This window comes from Leucoraja erinacea, chromosome 30 (assembly GCF_028641065.1).
Source record: "Leucoraja erinacea ecotype New England chromosome 30, Leri_hhj_1, whole genome shotgun sequence".
Lineage (NCBI taxonomy): Eukaryota > Metazoa > Chordata > Chondrichthyes > Rajiformes > Rajidae > Leucoraja > Leucoraja erinaceus.
In genome coordinates, this window is record NC_073406.1 from 4,979,961 (window position 1) to 4,994,082 (window position 14,122).

The 14,122-nt window shown below is 46.6% G+C and overlaps 1 protein-coding gene across 6 annotated transcripts in view; it reads left to right on the forward strand.

The window, feature by feature from the left end:
- The window catches only part of ints11 (integrator complex subunit 11), a 34,267-nt gene that overhangs the window by 17,496 nt on the left and 2,649 nt on the right, over window positions 1-14,122 (forward strand). For all 6 annotated transcript variants that reach the window (XM_055659204.1, XM_055659209.1, XM_055659207.1 and 3 more), the window contains exons 11-17: window positions 2,250-2,333; window positions 3,398-3,487; window positions 6,494-6,656; window positions 8,320-8,427; window positions 9,997-10,058; window positions 10,585-10,727; window positions 13,761-13,890. In XM_055659204.1, coding sequence (XP_055515179.1) covers window positions 2,250-2,333; window positions 3,398-3,487; window positions 6,494-6,656; window positions 8,320-8,427; window positions 9,997-10,058; window positions 10,585-10,727; window positions 13,761-13,890 — 780 coding nt within the window. The remainder of the gene's footprint in view (window positions 1-2,249; window positions 2,334-3,397; window positions 3,488-6,493; window positions 6,657-8,319; window positions 8,428-9,996; window positions 10,059-10,584; window positions 10,728-13,760; window positions 13,891-14,122) is intronic.

Genomic DNA, 14,122 nt, shown 5'->3' on the forward strand with positions numbered 1-14,122 from the left:
GAGTGTGGGAGGAAATCGGAGATCCCAGGGAAAACCCACGCATGTCATGGGGAGAACGTACAAAACCCGTAGAGCCAGCACGTGTAGTCAGGATGGAACTCGGGTCTCTGGTGCCGTAAGGCAGCAACTCTACCGCTGCACCATGTCCTTATAGCAGGGTGACCAAAAATGGACATAGTTCTCCAAATAAAGACAGAAAGTGGTGGAGTAACTCGGTGAACCTGGCAGCATCTCTGGAGAACATGGTTAAGTGACGTCCTGACCCGAATTGTCAGCTATCTATGTTCCCTGCCTGACCCGCTGAGTTACTCCAGCATATTATTTCTTTTTTTTTTTTGGTAAGCCAGCATCTGCAGATAGTTGTATCTCCAGGTGCGGCACTAACCAAGGTCTTGTACAACTGAAACATTGTCTGCCCATTCCCACGGCAGATGCTGCCTGGCCCGCCGAGTTACTCCAGCGCTTGGGAGTTTTGTAGAATGAGCACTTTGTGCGTGAATGCTGGCGAATCCCTCAAGCGTAAAGGGGGCAGCTGTGTCGGCCGCCAGTCCTTGCCCAGATACCACATACTGTTTTTCAGCAGGGAACACTGAGCCGTATTCATCAGCTTACTTTGGGCTTTTTAGTTTTCCAGCCTGATGGCAGTGAAGCTAATTGTGGCGACCCAGCCTCCACTGTAATGAGATTAAGGAATGTGCAATGCATCGGTAATGGGAACCGAATAGTCCCATCATCCTGAGCTACTCATGGAGTGGACACTACTGGGTTAATCAGTGGGAATTTACCTCTTTTGATGTTGGACAAAATCCTTGAAACTTTGGTTTAAAAACCCCCCAAAAAAGCTTCCTCAATTTGTACCGCTCACAATTATAGTTCAACATTGATCGGATTCAGTTCCTGGTTGTTTACCCTGTTACCCCCACATCGCACCCCTTACACACCCAGGCCAGTCCCTCAGCCCCCGGAAACCTGAGATGAGCCAACATACGGGTTTGTGTTTGTGATGGAGGCTGTTCACCAGCATTTGTGGATGCTTGTGATAATTGTTTGAAATGTCCCACAAAGAGTGGCCGCTGCCTCACAGCACCGGAGACCTGGGTTCGATCCTGACCTCGGGTGCTGTCGGTGTGTAGCTTGCACATATTCCCTGTGACTGCGTGGGTTCTCTCCGGGTTCTCCCATTTCCTCCCACATCCCAAATGTGTGCGGGTTTATCGATTCCATTGCCCCTAATGAGCAGGGAGTGGGTGCGAAAGTGGGATAACATATTACTAGTGTGATCGGGTGATCGATGGTCGGTGTGGACTCGGTGGGCTGATGGGCCTATTTGCACGCTGTATCTCAAAAGAATGTTTAAACTGAAAGAAAGACCTGCTCTGAATTATTATCACCGTACTTTCGCTGCTTCTCCTGTTTTGATTTTCCGAGCTCTGAACCAATTACTTTTCTAATTAGGTTTTTGCATTGGGAATTTGAATTAAGATTCAATTTAATTCAATTCAATTCAACTTTATTGTCATTGCACAGATACAAGTATGGGTACAACTAAATGCAGTTTAGGATCGGTTCATAGTAATAGTGCAATATAGAAATAAAAATACAGAATAAGCAAACAATGTGGACGGAGAGACTGGAGAAATCTATCGGCGGGACTCCGAGTTCAGCAATGTGATGGTGTTTTTGAAGAAGCTGTTCCTCATCCTACTTGTACGAGACCTGAGGCTCGTGTACCGCCTCCCTGATGGGAGGAGGGCAAACAGTCCATGGTTAGGGTGGGAGGGGTCCTTGATGATCTTCCCGGCCCGTCTCAGACACCGTTTTCGGTGGAGGGCAACCATGGCAGGGAGCGGGGCACCGATGATGTACTGAGCGGTTTTCACCACCCGTTGTAGTGCCTTCCTGTCCGCTACGGTGCAGCTGCTGTACCATACCGTGAAGCAGGTGGTCAGGCTTTCGATGGTACAGCGGTAAAAGTTGGTCAGGATCTGGGGGGACAGGTGAGCTTTCTTGAGCCTCCTCAGGAAGTAAAGGCGCTGCTGTGCCTTTTTGATCAGTTTGGAGGTATTGAGGGACCAGGACAGATCCTCCGAGATGTGTACCCCGAGGAATTTGTAGTTGGAGACGTGCTCCACCTCAGTCCCGTTTATATGGATGGGGGTATGTCTGCCCCCTCTGTTCTTCCTGATGTTAAAGGTTTTGTGTACATGCTAACGTAAGTTGTGATAAAGTCTGGTGTTTGTTTGTTTCAGGTGGTGTTTGCTACCCCAGGCATGCTCCATGCTGGACAGTCCCTGCAGATATTCAGGAAGTGGGCAGGAAACGACAAAAACATGGTTAGCAATCAGATCCACTTACTCAAACACTTCAGTACAAATCCCTTCCTTCCATAGAGTCATACGGCACAGAAACTTCCCCATCGGTCCAACTTGGCCATGTCGACCAAGATGTCCCTTCTACGCTTTTCCCCCTCCCTTATCCCTGTAAACCTTTACCATCCACGTACCTCAACAAATATATTTTAAATATTGCGACATTACCTCCTCGGGCAGCTCGTTCCACATACTTACCGCCCTCTGTATGGAAAAAGTTGCCCCTCGAGTTCTTACCCCTCTCACTTTAAACCTATGTCCTCTGGGTATTGATTACCCTACTCTGGGTAAAAACCACTGTGCATTCATCCCATCTATTCCCCTCCTGATCTTACACACCTCTGTAACCCCTCAGCCTCCTGCGTTCCAAGGAACTGCTCAACCTCTCCATATAGCCCAGGCCCTCAAGTCCTGGCAACATCCTCGTAAATCTTCTCTGCACTCTTTCCACCTTAATGACATTGATCCCATAAAAAGGGGTGACCAAAACTGAACACAATACTTCAAATGCAGCCTCACCAACACCTTGTACAACTGTAATGTGCAACAATGTGTAAGAAAGAACTGCAGGTGCTGGTTTACATCGAAGGTAGATACAAAATGCTGGAGTAACTCAGCGGGTGAGGCAGCATCTCCAGAGATGCTGCCTCACCCCCTGAGTTACTCCAACATTCCCAATGGGTCTCGACCCGAAACGTTGCCCATTCCTTCTCTCCAGAGATGCTGCCTCACCTGCTGAGTTACTCCAGCATTTTGTGCCTATCCCAACTTCTATACTGAATAGTCTGCAGAAGGGTCCCGACGCAAAACGTCACCCATCCATGTTCTCCAGAGACGCTGCCCCCCCCGCCCGCTGAGTTCCTCAAGCACTTCTATACTCAATACTCTGACTCATGAAGCTTTCTTGACCACCCTCTCTATCTGTGACACCACTTTATGTGGGGAAAAAAGGGGAATTAAATCTGAAATCTCAACGGATTTGTCACCATATTTAGTTTGGATTGTAATCTGCACCCTCGTTGCCGCAGGTTATCATGCCTGGATACTGTGTACAAGGAACGGTGGGACACAAGATTCTGAGCGGACAACGGAAACTTGAAATGGAGGGGAGACAAACGGTGAGGACTGCTTTGCTTTCATGAACGAGAGTCGTGCTGTTAGTTCTTCTCACTGAGGGGAAACTCTTGCCTATCCAACTCATCCCAAAAAGCAGAAGATCTCATCAAATTGGTCCGCACCGCGGCAGACGATAAAACGTGATCGCTCAAATGGAACTGAGATAAATGATTAGTTTGCGCAGGAACGAACTGCAACTGTTGGTTTACACCGATGATGGACACAAAATGCTGGAGTAACTCAGCGGGTCAGGCAGCATCTCTGGGGGAAAAGGAATAGGTGACGTTTCGAGTCGGAACCCTTCTTCATACACACTTTTAGTCTGAAGAAGGGTCTCAACCCGATACATCATCTATTCCTTTTCTCCAGAGATGCTGCCTGACCTGCTGAGTTACTCCAGCATTTTTGTGTCCGCTTTGTTGTGTTTTATTGCTGTCACGTGTGGTACTGGGTGAATTTAATGGGCTAAAGACACTTTGCAACATGTCCTGTAGTCCGCTACCATTCACTTAGTGATTCCAGTAGCATTCCCCCTCTCTGTATTTGTCCACAACTGGCAGTTGTTTGAGCCGTAATGTTCCCAGATTTTCAGCAGTTGATTCTAATTTGAGGAAGGACATTCTTGCTATTGAGGGAGTGCAGCGTAGGTATACAAGGTTAATTCCCGGGATGGCGGGACTGTCATATGCTGAGAGAATGGAGCAGCTGGGCTTGTACACTCTGGAGTTTAGAAGGATGAGAGGGAATCTCATTGAAACATATAAGATTGTTAAGGGCTTGGACACACTAGAGGCAGGAAACATGTTCCCGATGTTGGGGGAGTCCAGAACCAGGGGCCACACAGTTTAAGAATAAGGAGTAAGCCATTTAGAACGGAGATGAGGAAACACTTTTTCTCACAGAGAGTGGTGAGTCTGTGGAATTCTCTGCCTCAGACGGCAGTGGAGGCAATTTTTCTGGATGCTTTCAAGAGAGAGCTAGATAGGGCTCTTAAAGATAGCGGAGTCAGGGGATATGGGGAGAAGGCAGGAACTGGGATGATCAGCCACGATCACATTGAATGACGGTGCTGGCTCGAAGGGCCGAATGGCCTACTCCGGCACCTATTGTCTATTGTTCTCTGTGATTTGTGGCTGTTTTCTTCCCCTATTCCCGTTTTCTGTCATCATCAACAAAATCAAACAACACATTGTTGGTCCCAGCACTCTCAATTGATTATATCTATTATTTAAAAGGCTCCACGCTGATTCCTCAGGCAGACATTAATCACTTCCCGCTCGCTCGCTGGAGCTGTGTCCTTTACTGCCTCTGACTCAACCAATTTTCTATATACTGCAGCAGCTCTTTCACAGCCCCCGCTGTTTCACTGGCGAAATGGTTGCTTCAAATGTGTTTCCAAAAGCCTTTTACCATAATCACGTCCCAATTCCCCGTCAGTTTAAATCTTATTATTCCAACCATTTTTTTTAGGTCTCCATTTTATATCTACCTTTTTCCCCCCCAATTCGTTTGTGGAATCATCGTACAGAAAGATGCCTTTTCTTTTTGTTCGAGGAGCTTATAGTTTTAGTTGGCTTATCTGTTACGAACATTGTTAGTGTATTTAGAACATTAAAAAGCACAGTCTTTGTCTGAAGATGGGTCCCGACCCGAAACGCCACCTATCCATGTTCTCCAGAAATGCTGCCTGACCGGCTGAGTTACTCCAGCATGTTGTGCCCTTCATTGAAAATTACAGCACAGGAGCAGGCCCTTCAGCCCACAATGCCTGTGCTGAACGTAAGGCCAAGGTAACCTAATCGCTGCCTACACATGATCCACATCCCTCCATTCCCTCCATCTCCATGTGCTGTCTAAACGCCACTTAAACGCCACAAAACCCCACGCCAGCCAAGCTTTAAGTTTAGGTTTATTATTGTCATGTGTATCGAGGTACAGTGAAAGGCTTTAGCTTGTGTGTTCTGGAGTCAAACCAGGTAATGTTACACGTGAAAATAATCAAGCCAAACGCAGGTACACAAGGTGGAGGGAAGAGGAAGAATGCCACAGTGCAGACAGATGGAAATAATGGCAGATTTACAGGTGGAAAAATTATTTAAAAGCGTGGGGTGACAGTTGTCCCTCCTCTGGGCCCAGCACGCACAGAGCCGCCACACTCCGACACAGTCTCACACTTGCAAATGCTTTTCTGCCCTGAAAATAGCTGAGGAGGCTTTTTTTCTCGGCAAACTGATATCATTAGTCAGGCTGACCTTGTCTTCTCGTAAGCTATTATTGGAGATTAGTTGACGGCGAGGCATAAGAAGTCACAATATGATATGTTACAGGATACGTAGTCCATCTAAAAATTAATGTACTGTAAACCCTCGTTATACTGGACGATGTGGGGGAGGGGGAATGGTGATTGTTATTGCTGAGTGAGGAGGGTAAATAGTAAGTAGTTTAATCCAAGGCCGGGCAGGAAGATGCGTGCGCTGGGGGAGTGGGGGTTGATCTAGGGAGAGACGCAGAGTCCCTGGACACACACGCAGAGAGCCAGCTCGTTGGCCACATGGTGGATGCAGGGGAGCGCTGCAACGGGAGCCTGACGCCGTTAACCTGCGACCGAGGCACGCGTTGTGCGCGCCAGAAATCTTTGGTGCACGCTGCGTCTGCACCCAACTCCCCGGGACCTCGCTTAGTTGCAGCTGCTGCAAAACCGTGACCAATGCGACGTTCTTCACGAGCGTTTTACTGCTCATCCTCTCCCCAACGCCCAACGCTGTCCCACCAACCACCACCACGATCGGACACCGAGGTCCACTGCAACCAAAATGGTGGAATGAAGATATAACCAAAGTCCATCATAAAGAGATCCATGATAAAGAGGGGAGATTGTGAAGCTTTCGTTATTTCTTTTGCATTGTCTAATTAAAGCAATTGAGATTTTGAGTTGTTCTAAAACTTGTTTCACTTCAGTTGACAAGTCAAATGTTCTAATGGTGCTGTTCCTCCCTCGTGCTTGCCAGCTGGAGGTGAAGATGCAGGTGGAGTACATGTCGTTCAGCGCACATGCAGACGCCAAGGGCATCATGCAACTCATCCGTCAGGCAGAGCCACATCACGTGCTGTTGGTGCACGGGGAAGCGAAGAAAATGGGATTCCTCAAACAGAAGATTGAGCAGGAATTTAGTAAGCCTCCTTTAAACTGTTTCTGTTTCTGTTTAGTTTATTGTCATGTGTACCGAGGTACAGGGAACAGCTTTTGTTGCGTGCTATCCAGTCAGCGGAATGGCAATACATGATTACGATTGAGCCATTCACAGTGTACAGGTACATGATAAGGGAATAGCGGGGAGAAGGTATCAACAGTACCCGTGGTCAGGATTGAACCTGGGTCTCTGGCGCTGTGAGGCAGCAACTCTACCGCTGCGCCACCGTGCTGCAAATCTTTTCTTGTGATCGCAATTGTGAGGATTACATAAAAATATGAATTGGACAAGACATTCATTACATTTGGCTCCACTTTCAATTTATTATTAAAAATGGCTTTCCTATCAATTTTTCATGTGTATTTTCCCCTCATAGATCCATAGAACGTGGGGCAGTACATCACAGGAACTGCCCCTTCGACCAACACTCTCAATGCATAGAAACATAGAAACATAGAAATTAGGTGCAGGAGTAGGCCATTTGGCCCTTCGAGCCTGCACCGCCATTCAATATGATCATGGCTGATCATCCAACTCAGTATCCCGTACCTGCCTTCTCTCCATACCCCCTGATCCCCTTAGCCACAAGGGCCACATCTAACTCCCTCTTAAATATAGCCAATGAACTGGCCTCAACTCCCTTCTGTGGCAGAGAGTTCCAGAGATTCACCACTGTGTGTGAAAAAAAGTTCTTCTCATCTCGGTTTTAAAGGATTTCCCCCTTATCCTTAAGCTGTGACCCCTTGTCCTGGACTTCCCTAACATCGGGAACAATCTTCCTGCATCTAGCCTGTCCAACCCCTTAAGAATTTTGTAAGTTTCTACAATGCTGAGCACAATGTCAAGTTAAATTGATCTCCTCTGCCCACACATGACCCATATCCCTCCATTCCCTGCATATCCATGTGCCTATCCCAATATCCCTGTGGAACAGCCCCTCATATTCCGCTTGGGTCATTTCCAACCCAATAGTATGAGCATTGAATTTTCCAACTTCAATTAGCCCGCACTCCCTGGGTTCCTTCTCTGTCCTGATCCGAACCCATGTTCTTTCACCCCACCCTTCTTCCCCACCCCTCCCCCAAGACCCCATTACACATTCTATCACCGTTCTCATGCTGGTTCCATCTCCCTTATCCAGTTTCACTTCCCACATTGCTTACATATCAGATTCCAGAGCCTCTGCGGTCTCTGCTCTTCACCTTTCAGCCTCTGTCTCTACCTCCAGCCTCCTCAGCCCCCACCCGGCTGCATCTGTCCACCGTCCCCCTCCCCCATCATCACCTGTCTCCCTCCCCCCCCCCCCTCTTCCTTCACCCCCTCCCCCTTCCCTCCCTCCCCCCTCCTCCCTCACCCCTTCTCACTGCTCCCTACCCCCTCACCCTTGCTCCTCTCCCCGTTCCGCTGGCTCCCTCTCCTCTGCACCCTCATTCCCCAACCCAAAACGTCACCTCTTCCTCTGCCTCCACAGATGCTGCCTGATCCGCTGAGCTCCTCCAGCAGTTTGTTTCTTGTTGTAGATGGAAGGACCTGCTCTTGTGCTGTGCTAACATCAGTTCCATTTTACTCGAAGTATAACCATGAATAAGTGTTTGTCAGCAATGGTCATGCCTGATACCTATTGGTGTTCATGTTTTCCCTAGGTATTAATTGCTACATGCCAGCCAATGGAGAGACCTCTACAATCGTGACCAATCCCAATATTCCTGTGGATATTTCTCTCTGTTTGCTCAAAAGGGATTCGGCTCTTGGTAATAAAATTATTCTTTCTTTCGAGTCTTAAAACAATCCTATAGTTGTGTTTGCAAGTGAATGTTTTGTCACGTGGTTTGCCTCATCAAGATGGACCTTGGTTTGATCACCGCGGTGTTTGTGGCGAATGACCACAACTCAGATAACACGCAGCAATGAGTAACAGGCTTTTTGTTAAAGATATAGTTTGTTGTATGTGTAACCTGGGGTTTTCCTTGATTGAAGGTACACAAAATTGCTGGAGAAACTCAGCGGGTGCAGCAGCATCTATGGAGCGAAGGAAATAGGCGACGTTTCGGGCCAAAACCCTTCTTCAGACTGATGGGGGGTGGGGGGGGAGAAGGAAGGAAAAGGGGAGGAGGAGAAGCCCGCGGATGGGAGGGTGGGAGGAGACAGCTAGAGGGTAAAGGAAGGGGAGGAGACAGCAAGGGCTAGCAAAATTGGGAGAATTCAACGTTCATGCCATCCGGACGCAAGGTCCCCAGGCGGAATATGAGGTGCTGTTCCTCCAATTTCCGCTGTTGCTCACTCTGGCAATGGAGGAGACCCAGGACAGAGAGGTCGGATTGGGAATGGGAGGGGGAGTTGAAGTGCTGAGCCACCGGGAGGTCAGGTTGGTTATTGCGGACTGAGCGGACGTGTTCGGCGAAACTCCGGTTTTCTTTGATTGAATTGTTTGAAAGCTACTGCATGGAAACAGGCCCTTCGGCCCACCGGGTCCACGCTGACCAAACTCCACACAGGGTCAGGGTCAGGGTCGAACATAGGTCTCTGGCATTGTGAGCTACCAGCTGTGCCATTCTGATGCACACAATAGCCTGTCAAAGGTTACTATTGGCACTCACATGAACACATTCAACTGGAGCACTACATCCTCCTCTACCTTGGGACTGAGAAAGTATTTCTGTATCAAATTTGACTTATTTGCTTCTGGTTTTATGAGACTGGAGGTGATGCTTCTTGGTGTCCACAATGAGATCTGCAAATAGCTCCGGAGATGAGGCAGGGGGTGATGGGACTGATGGATGGGTAGCTGTGTTTAGTCTATCGATACAGCGCGGAAACAGGCCCTTCGGCCCACCATGTCTGCACTGACCAACGATCACCCTGTACATTAGTCCTATCCTACACACTGGGGACAATTTACAGAAGCCAATTACCCGACCATCTTGCACGTCTTCCGAGTGTGGGTGGAAACCGGAGCACCCGGAGAAAACCCACGCGGTCACAGGGAGAACGTACAAACTCCACACAGACAGCACCTGTGGTTTGGATCAAACCCAGGTCTCTGGCGCTGTAAGGTGGCAACTTGGCCACCGTGCCGACTGCACTGTGCTTTCACAGAGCCCCGGTACATGGCCTCAAGATCCTCAGGACCAGCCCTAATGTTTCCTCAACATTATGATTACTCAAGGGTCAGATTTCTCACACGTTGGTGAAACCTGGACCTTATCTTGAATTTTCTTTATTTTTTAATTTAATTTTTTAAATTATTTACGTAAGCATTTTACTTTATGAAAAATGTTGTTTGTTATGAGAGCTGCCTATATTTCCTTCCCACACTTTAGGTCCGATACCAGATCCAAAGAAACAGAAGCTGATGCACGGCACGCTGATCATAAAGGATAATGTGAGTAATGCGTTTCAATCCAATTATGACTTCAATTATAAAGTTAGTTAAAGTTAATTGTAATTGTAAATTTGCTGATCTATTGAAGGGGAAAAAATTTAATTCTCCTCTGCTCATTACATCTTTAACGGACTTGCCCCCACCTACATCAAACGTCTGCTTACCCACCACACCACCTCCAGGTCCCTCAGATCGGCCGATTTAGGGTTACTGAACATCTAGGCATAAGCTCAGGGGCGACCGTGCCTTTGTGGTTGCAGCTCCTAGACTGTGGAACAGCATCCCTCTTCCCATCAGAACTGCCCCCTCCATCGACTCTTTTAATTCGAGACTTAAAACTCATCTTTACTCTCAAGCCTTTCTTGATGTCCTCTGAGGGAGGGCTATATGTATGTATTTATTTATGTACTTAATCTATGAACCAATGTTGTATAACGTTAGTACCTCCACCAATGTAAAGCACTTTGGTCAACGAGAGTTGTTTTGCTATAGAAATAAAAGTGACTTGACTTGACTTGACGTCTAGAGCCTTCGTCTGGTTTCACCTGAACAAGCTGTAAAAGAGTTGGGTCTGAGCGAGCATCATCTCCGCTACACCTGTAAGGTACAGATACAAGACCACCACTCAGAACAGGACACCTTGAACCGGATATACAACCACCTGAAAAAGTGAGTGTTTAGCACAGTTTAATTTAGAGATACGGCACGGAAACAGGCCTTTCGGCCCACCAAGTCCATCCGCACCAACCAGCGATCCCTGCACATTAACACTATCCTACACACACACACACTGGGAACAATTTTGCACGTACACCAAGCCAATTAACCTACAAACCTGTACGTGTGGGAGGGAACCGACGATCTCGGAGAAAACCCATGCGTTCACGGGGAAAACGTACAAACTCCATACAGACAGCACCTGTAGTCGGCATCAAACCCGAGTCTCCGCCGCTGGATTTGATCGCTGTAACGCAGCAACTCGTGCGCCATCGTGGTCGCCCGAGTACGTCGGAATAATTGGGCCAACTCAGGATGTAGCTATCTTTGTCTGTGTTTATGGCAGTTCCAGCAAAGTACCGCGACACACACCACATAGAATGTCCTCCCGAACAGAGAGAATACCCTTGATAATACACTGCTAAATTTATTCACACTAAAGCACCTTCCAAACATAAGAAAACCTGATACAGAAATAATTACTCTTCTGTACAGTTGCCTCGTGGGATGTAAGACGGGTGTATTTGTTCCTTATGTGCTACAAATAACTTGGGATCCCTCTTATCTATTATAATTAAATCTAACCCAGGGGATCACAATGCTGGCGCTGTCTGAATCTAGTGTCTTTAGCATGCATTTTAATGTGTTTCTGCATCTCTTTTAGCTGCTCTTTCGATCAGACAAAAACTGCTGATTATGTGCACCAATTGTAATTAGACTCACTAAAGTGAGGGGTACAGTTTGTCCTTTGTAATAGAAACATCGAAAATAGGTGCAGGAGTAGGCCATTCGGCCCTTCGAGCCTGCACTGCCATTCAATATGATCATGGCTGATCATCCAACTCAGTATCCTGTACTTGCCTTCTCTCCATACCCCCTGATCCCTTTAGCCACAAGGGCCACATCTAACTCCCTCTTAAATATAGCCAATGAACTGCGGCCTCAACTACCTTCTGTGGCAGACAATTCCACAGATTTACCACTCTCTGTGTAAAAAATGATTTTCTCATCTCGGTCCTAAAAGATTTCCCCCTTATCCTGAAATTGTGACCCCTTGTTCTGGACTTCCCCAACATCGGGAATAATCTTCCTGCATCTAGCCTGTCCAACCCCTTAAGAATTTTGTAAGTTTCTATAAGGTGCCCCCTCAATCTTCTAAATTCTAGCGAGCACAAGCCGAACCATAAACTAATTAATCATAAACTAATGAGCAAGCAACGTGTTCCACTTCATCAGTTGCTTGTATTACTCAACCTGAGAAGCATCTCTTGGCCCCCAGTATATAAACCACCGATGCTTAGGCCAAGGCTTACCGTATAAGATGTCTATTTAAAAAGATATTATTCAATTTGTAGGCACACAAAAATGCTGGAGAAACTCAGCGGGTGCAGCAGCATCTATGGAGCGAAGGAAATAGGTAACGTTTCGGGCCGAAACCCGGATGTTGCCTATTTCCTTCGCTCCATAGGGTTTTGGCCCGAAACGTTGCCTATTTCCTTCGCTCCATAGATGCTGCTGCACCCGCTGAGTTTCTCCAGCATTTTTGTGTACCTTCGATTTTCCAGCATCTGCAGTTCCTTCTTGAAAACATTATTCAATTTGTATTTGTGTTCAAACACCTTCTATACTATTCTGGTGGAGCTACTGTCTCACCGCGCCAGAGACCTGGGTTCGATCCCGAATTCGATCCCGAATTGTCTGTGCGGAGTTTGCACATTCTCACTCTGACTACACGGGCTTCCTCTGAGTGCTCCGGGCTTCCTCCCACATCCCATGTGGGTTGGCGGGTTAATAGGTCTGCGTAAAATTGTCCCAGTTGTGTAGGGAGTGGATGTGAAAGTGGGATAACATAGAACTACTGTAAATAGATGGTCAGCATGGACTCGACGGGCCAAAGGGCCTGTTTCCATTCTGTATCTCTAAACTAAACTTAGCGATTCGATCTATTCTTTTGTGTCTTTAGTTCCAATATAAGGAATTAAACATTTTCCAAGTAGACTAACTAAACATTGGTTGTGATTTGATCCTGGAAGAGAGGAAACTGCTACAATATCACAAGCTTCTAAACCATTATTCTGATTTTTTTTTTATTGGAAAGACTTGCTTTTAAAATATTTAAATTTACCTTTATTTTATACCTATTGAAACATGATCAAATATTTCATGTTCCGTTTCCGCGCCGACCAGCGATCCCCATAGAGCACTATCCTACACACTAGGGACAATTTACAATCTTACCAAAGCCAATTAACCTACAAACCTGTACATCTTTGTGGAGTGTCGGAGGAAACCGGAGCACCCGGAGAAAATCCATGCGTTCTCGGGGAGAACCTGCAAACTCCACACAGACCGCACCTGAGGTTGGATCGAACCCGGGTCTATGGCCGTATTTGACAGAAAATGTCAAATAGTCAATAGTCAATTTAATTGTCATTTGGACCCCTTGAGGTCCAAACAAAATGCCGTTTCTGCAGCCATACATTACAAACAAATAGACCCCAGACACAACATAATTTACATTTTACATAAACAATAAAATGAGAGGGAATCTGTACGATGGAGTTAATTAGTTGTGTGTTAGGATGGAGGGAGAAGCTGGAGAAAGGGAAGCCTCCACATGGTATATGTGACTCTTTGACTTCCACAGACCGTAACAAAATGGCTGTGTATTTTGAACCAGGAAAGGCAGAACAAATTATCCTAAGAGAGAGAATGTTAGCCTGCCTGTGATAAATGCTGGTTAATCGTGAGTCCATGTTGCTGTACAGTTTATAATGAAAGTAATGAACTGGCTGCTGATAAAATGCTGGCCAAAAGCTGGCTTGGTTGTGATCTCCAACATCAATGTGAGGAAAATAGTCTCATGCATTCACAACAGGAATTAGTGAACCTGACAGTTGCTTAATATTAACATTGTTTATGAGGCATTAAGTTTATAAGATGTGGTAGTGTTGTATAACTCAACAGTTTTTTTATTTTTTAAAGCATCCTGAAAGATTATCCAATCCAGCACCTCCCCGATGGGTCAGTGATGGTGGAATCCATTCTCATTAAAGTCAGTGCAACATCTGATGACCAGAGCACGAAAGATGTGTTGGTTTCGTGGACTTACCAGGTGAGCGAAGGTTTTGGAAAACCAACGAACTTCAGGCTAAAAGGAGAATCTTTCAATATTCAGCTCAGCTTTCTGTTCACAATATTCCATGGGTCACTGTGTGACTCGCTAAAGGCTCTGATGCTACCTGTAAGTGTCCTGCTTAATATGAATGATGGACAATGTTCACGTTTGCTACACTTGTTTAAAAATGCTCCTACTCCAATACAGTAGATGGACACAACAAAGTTAA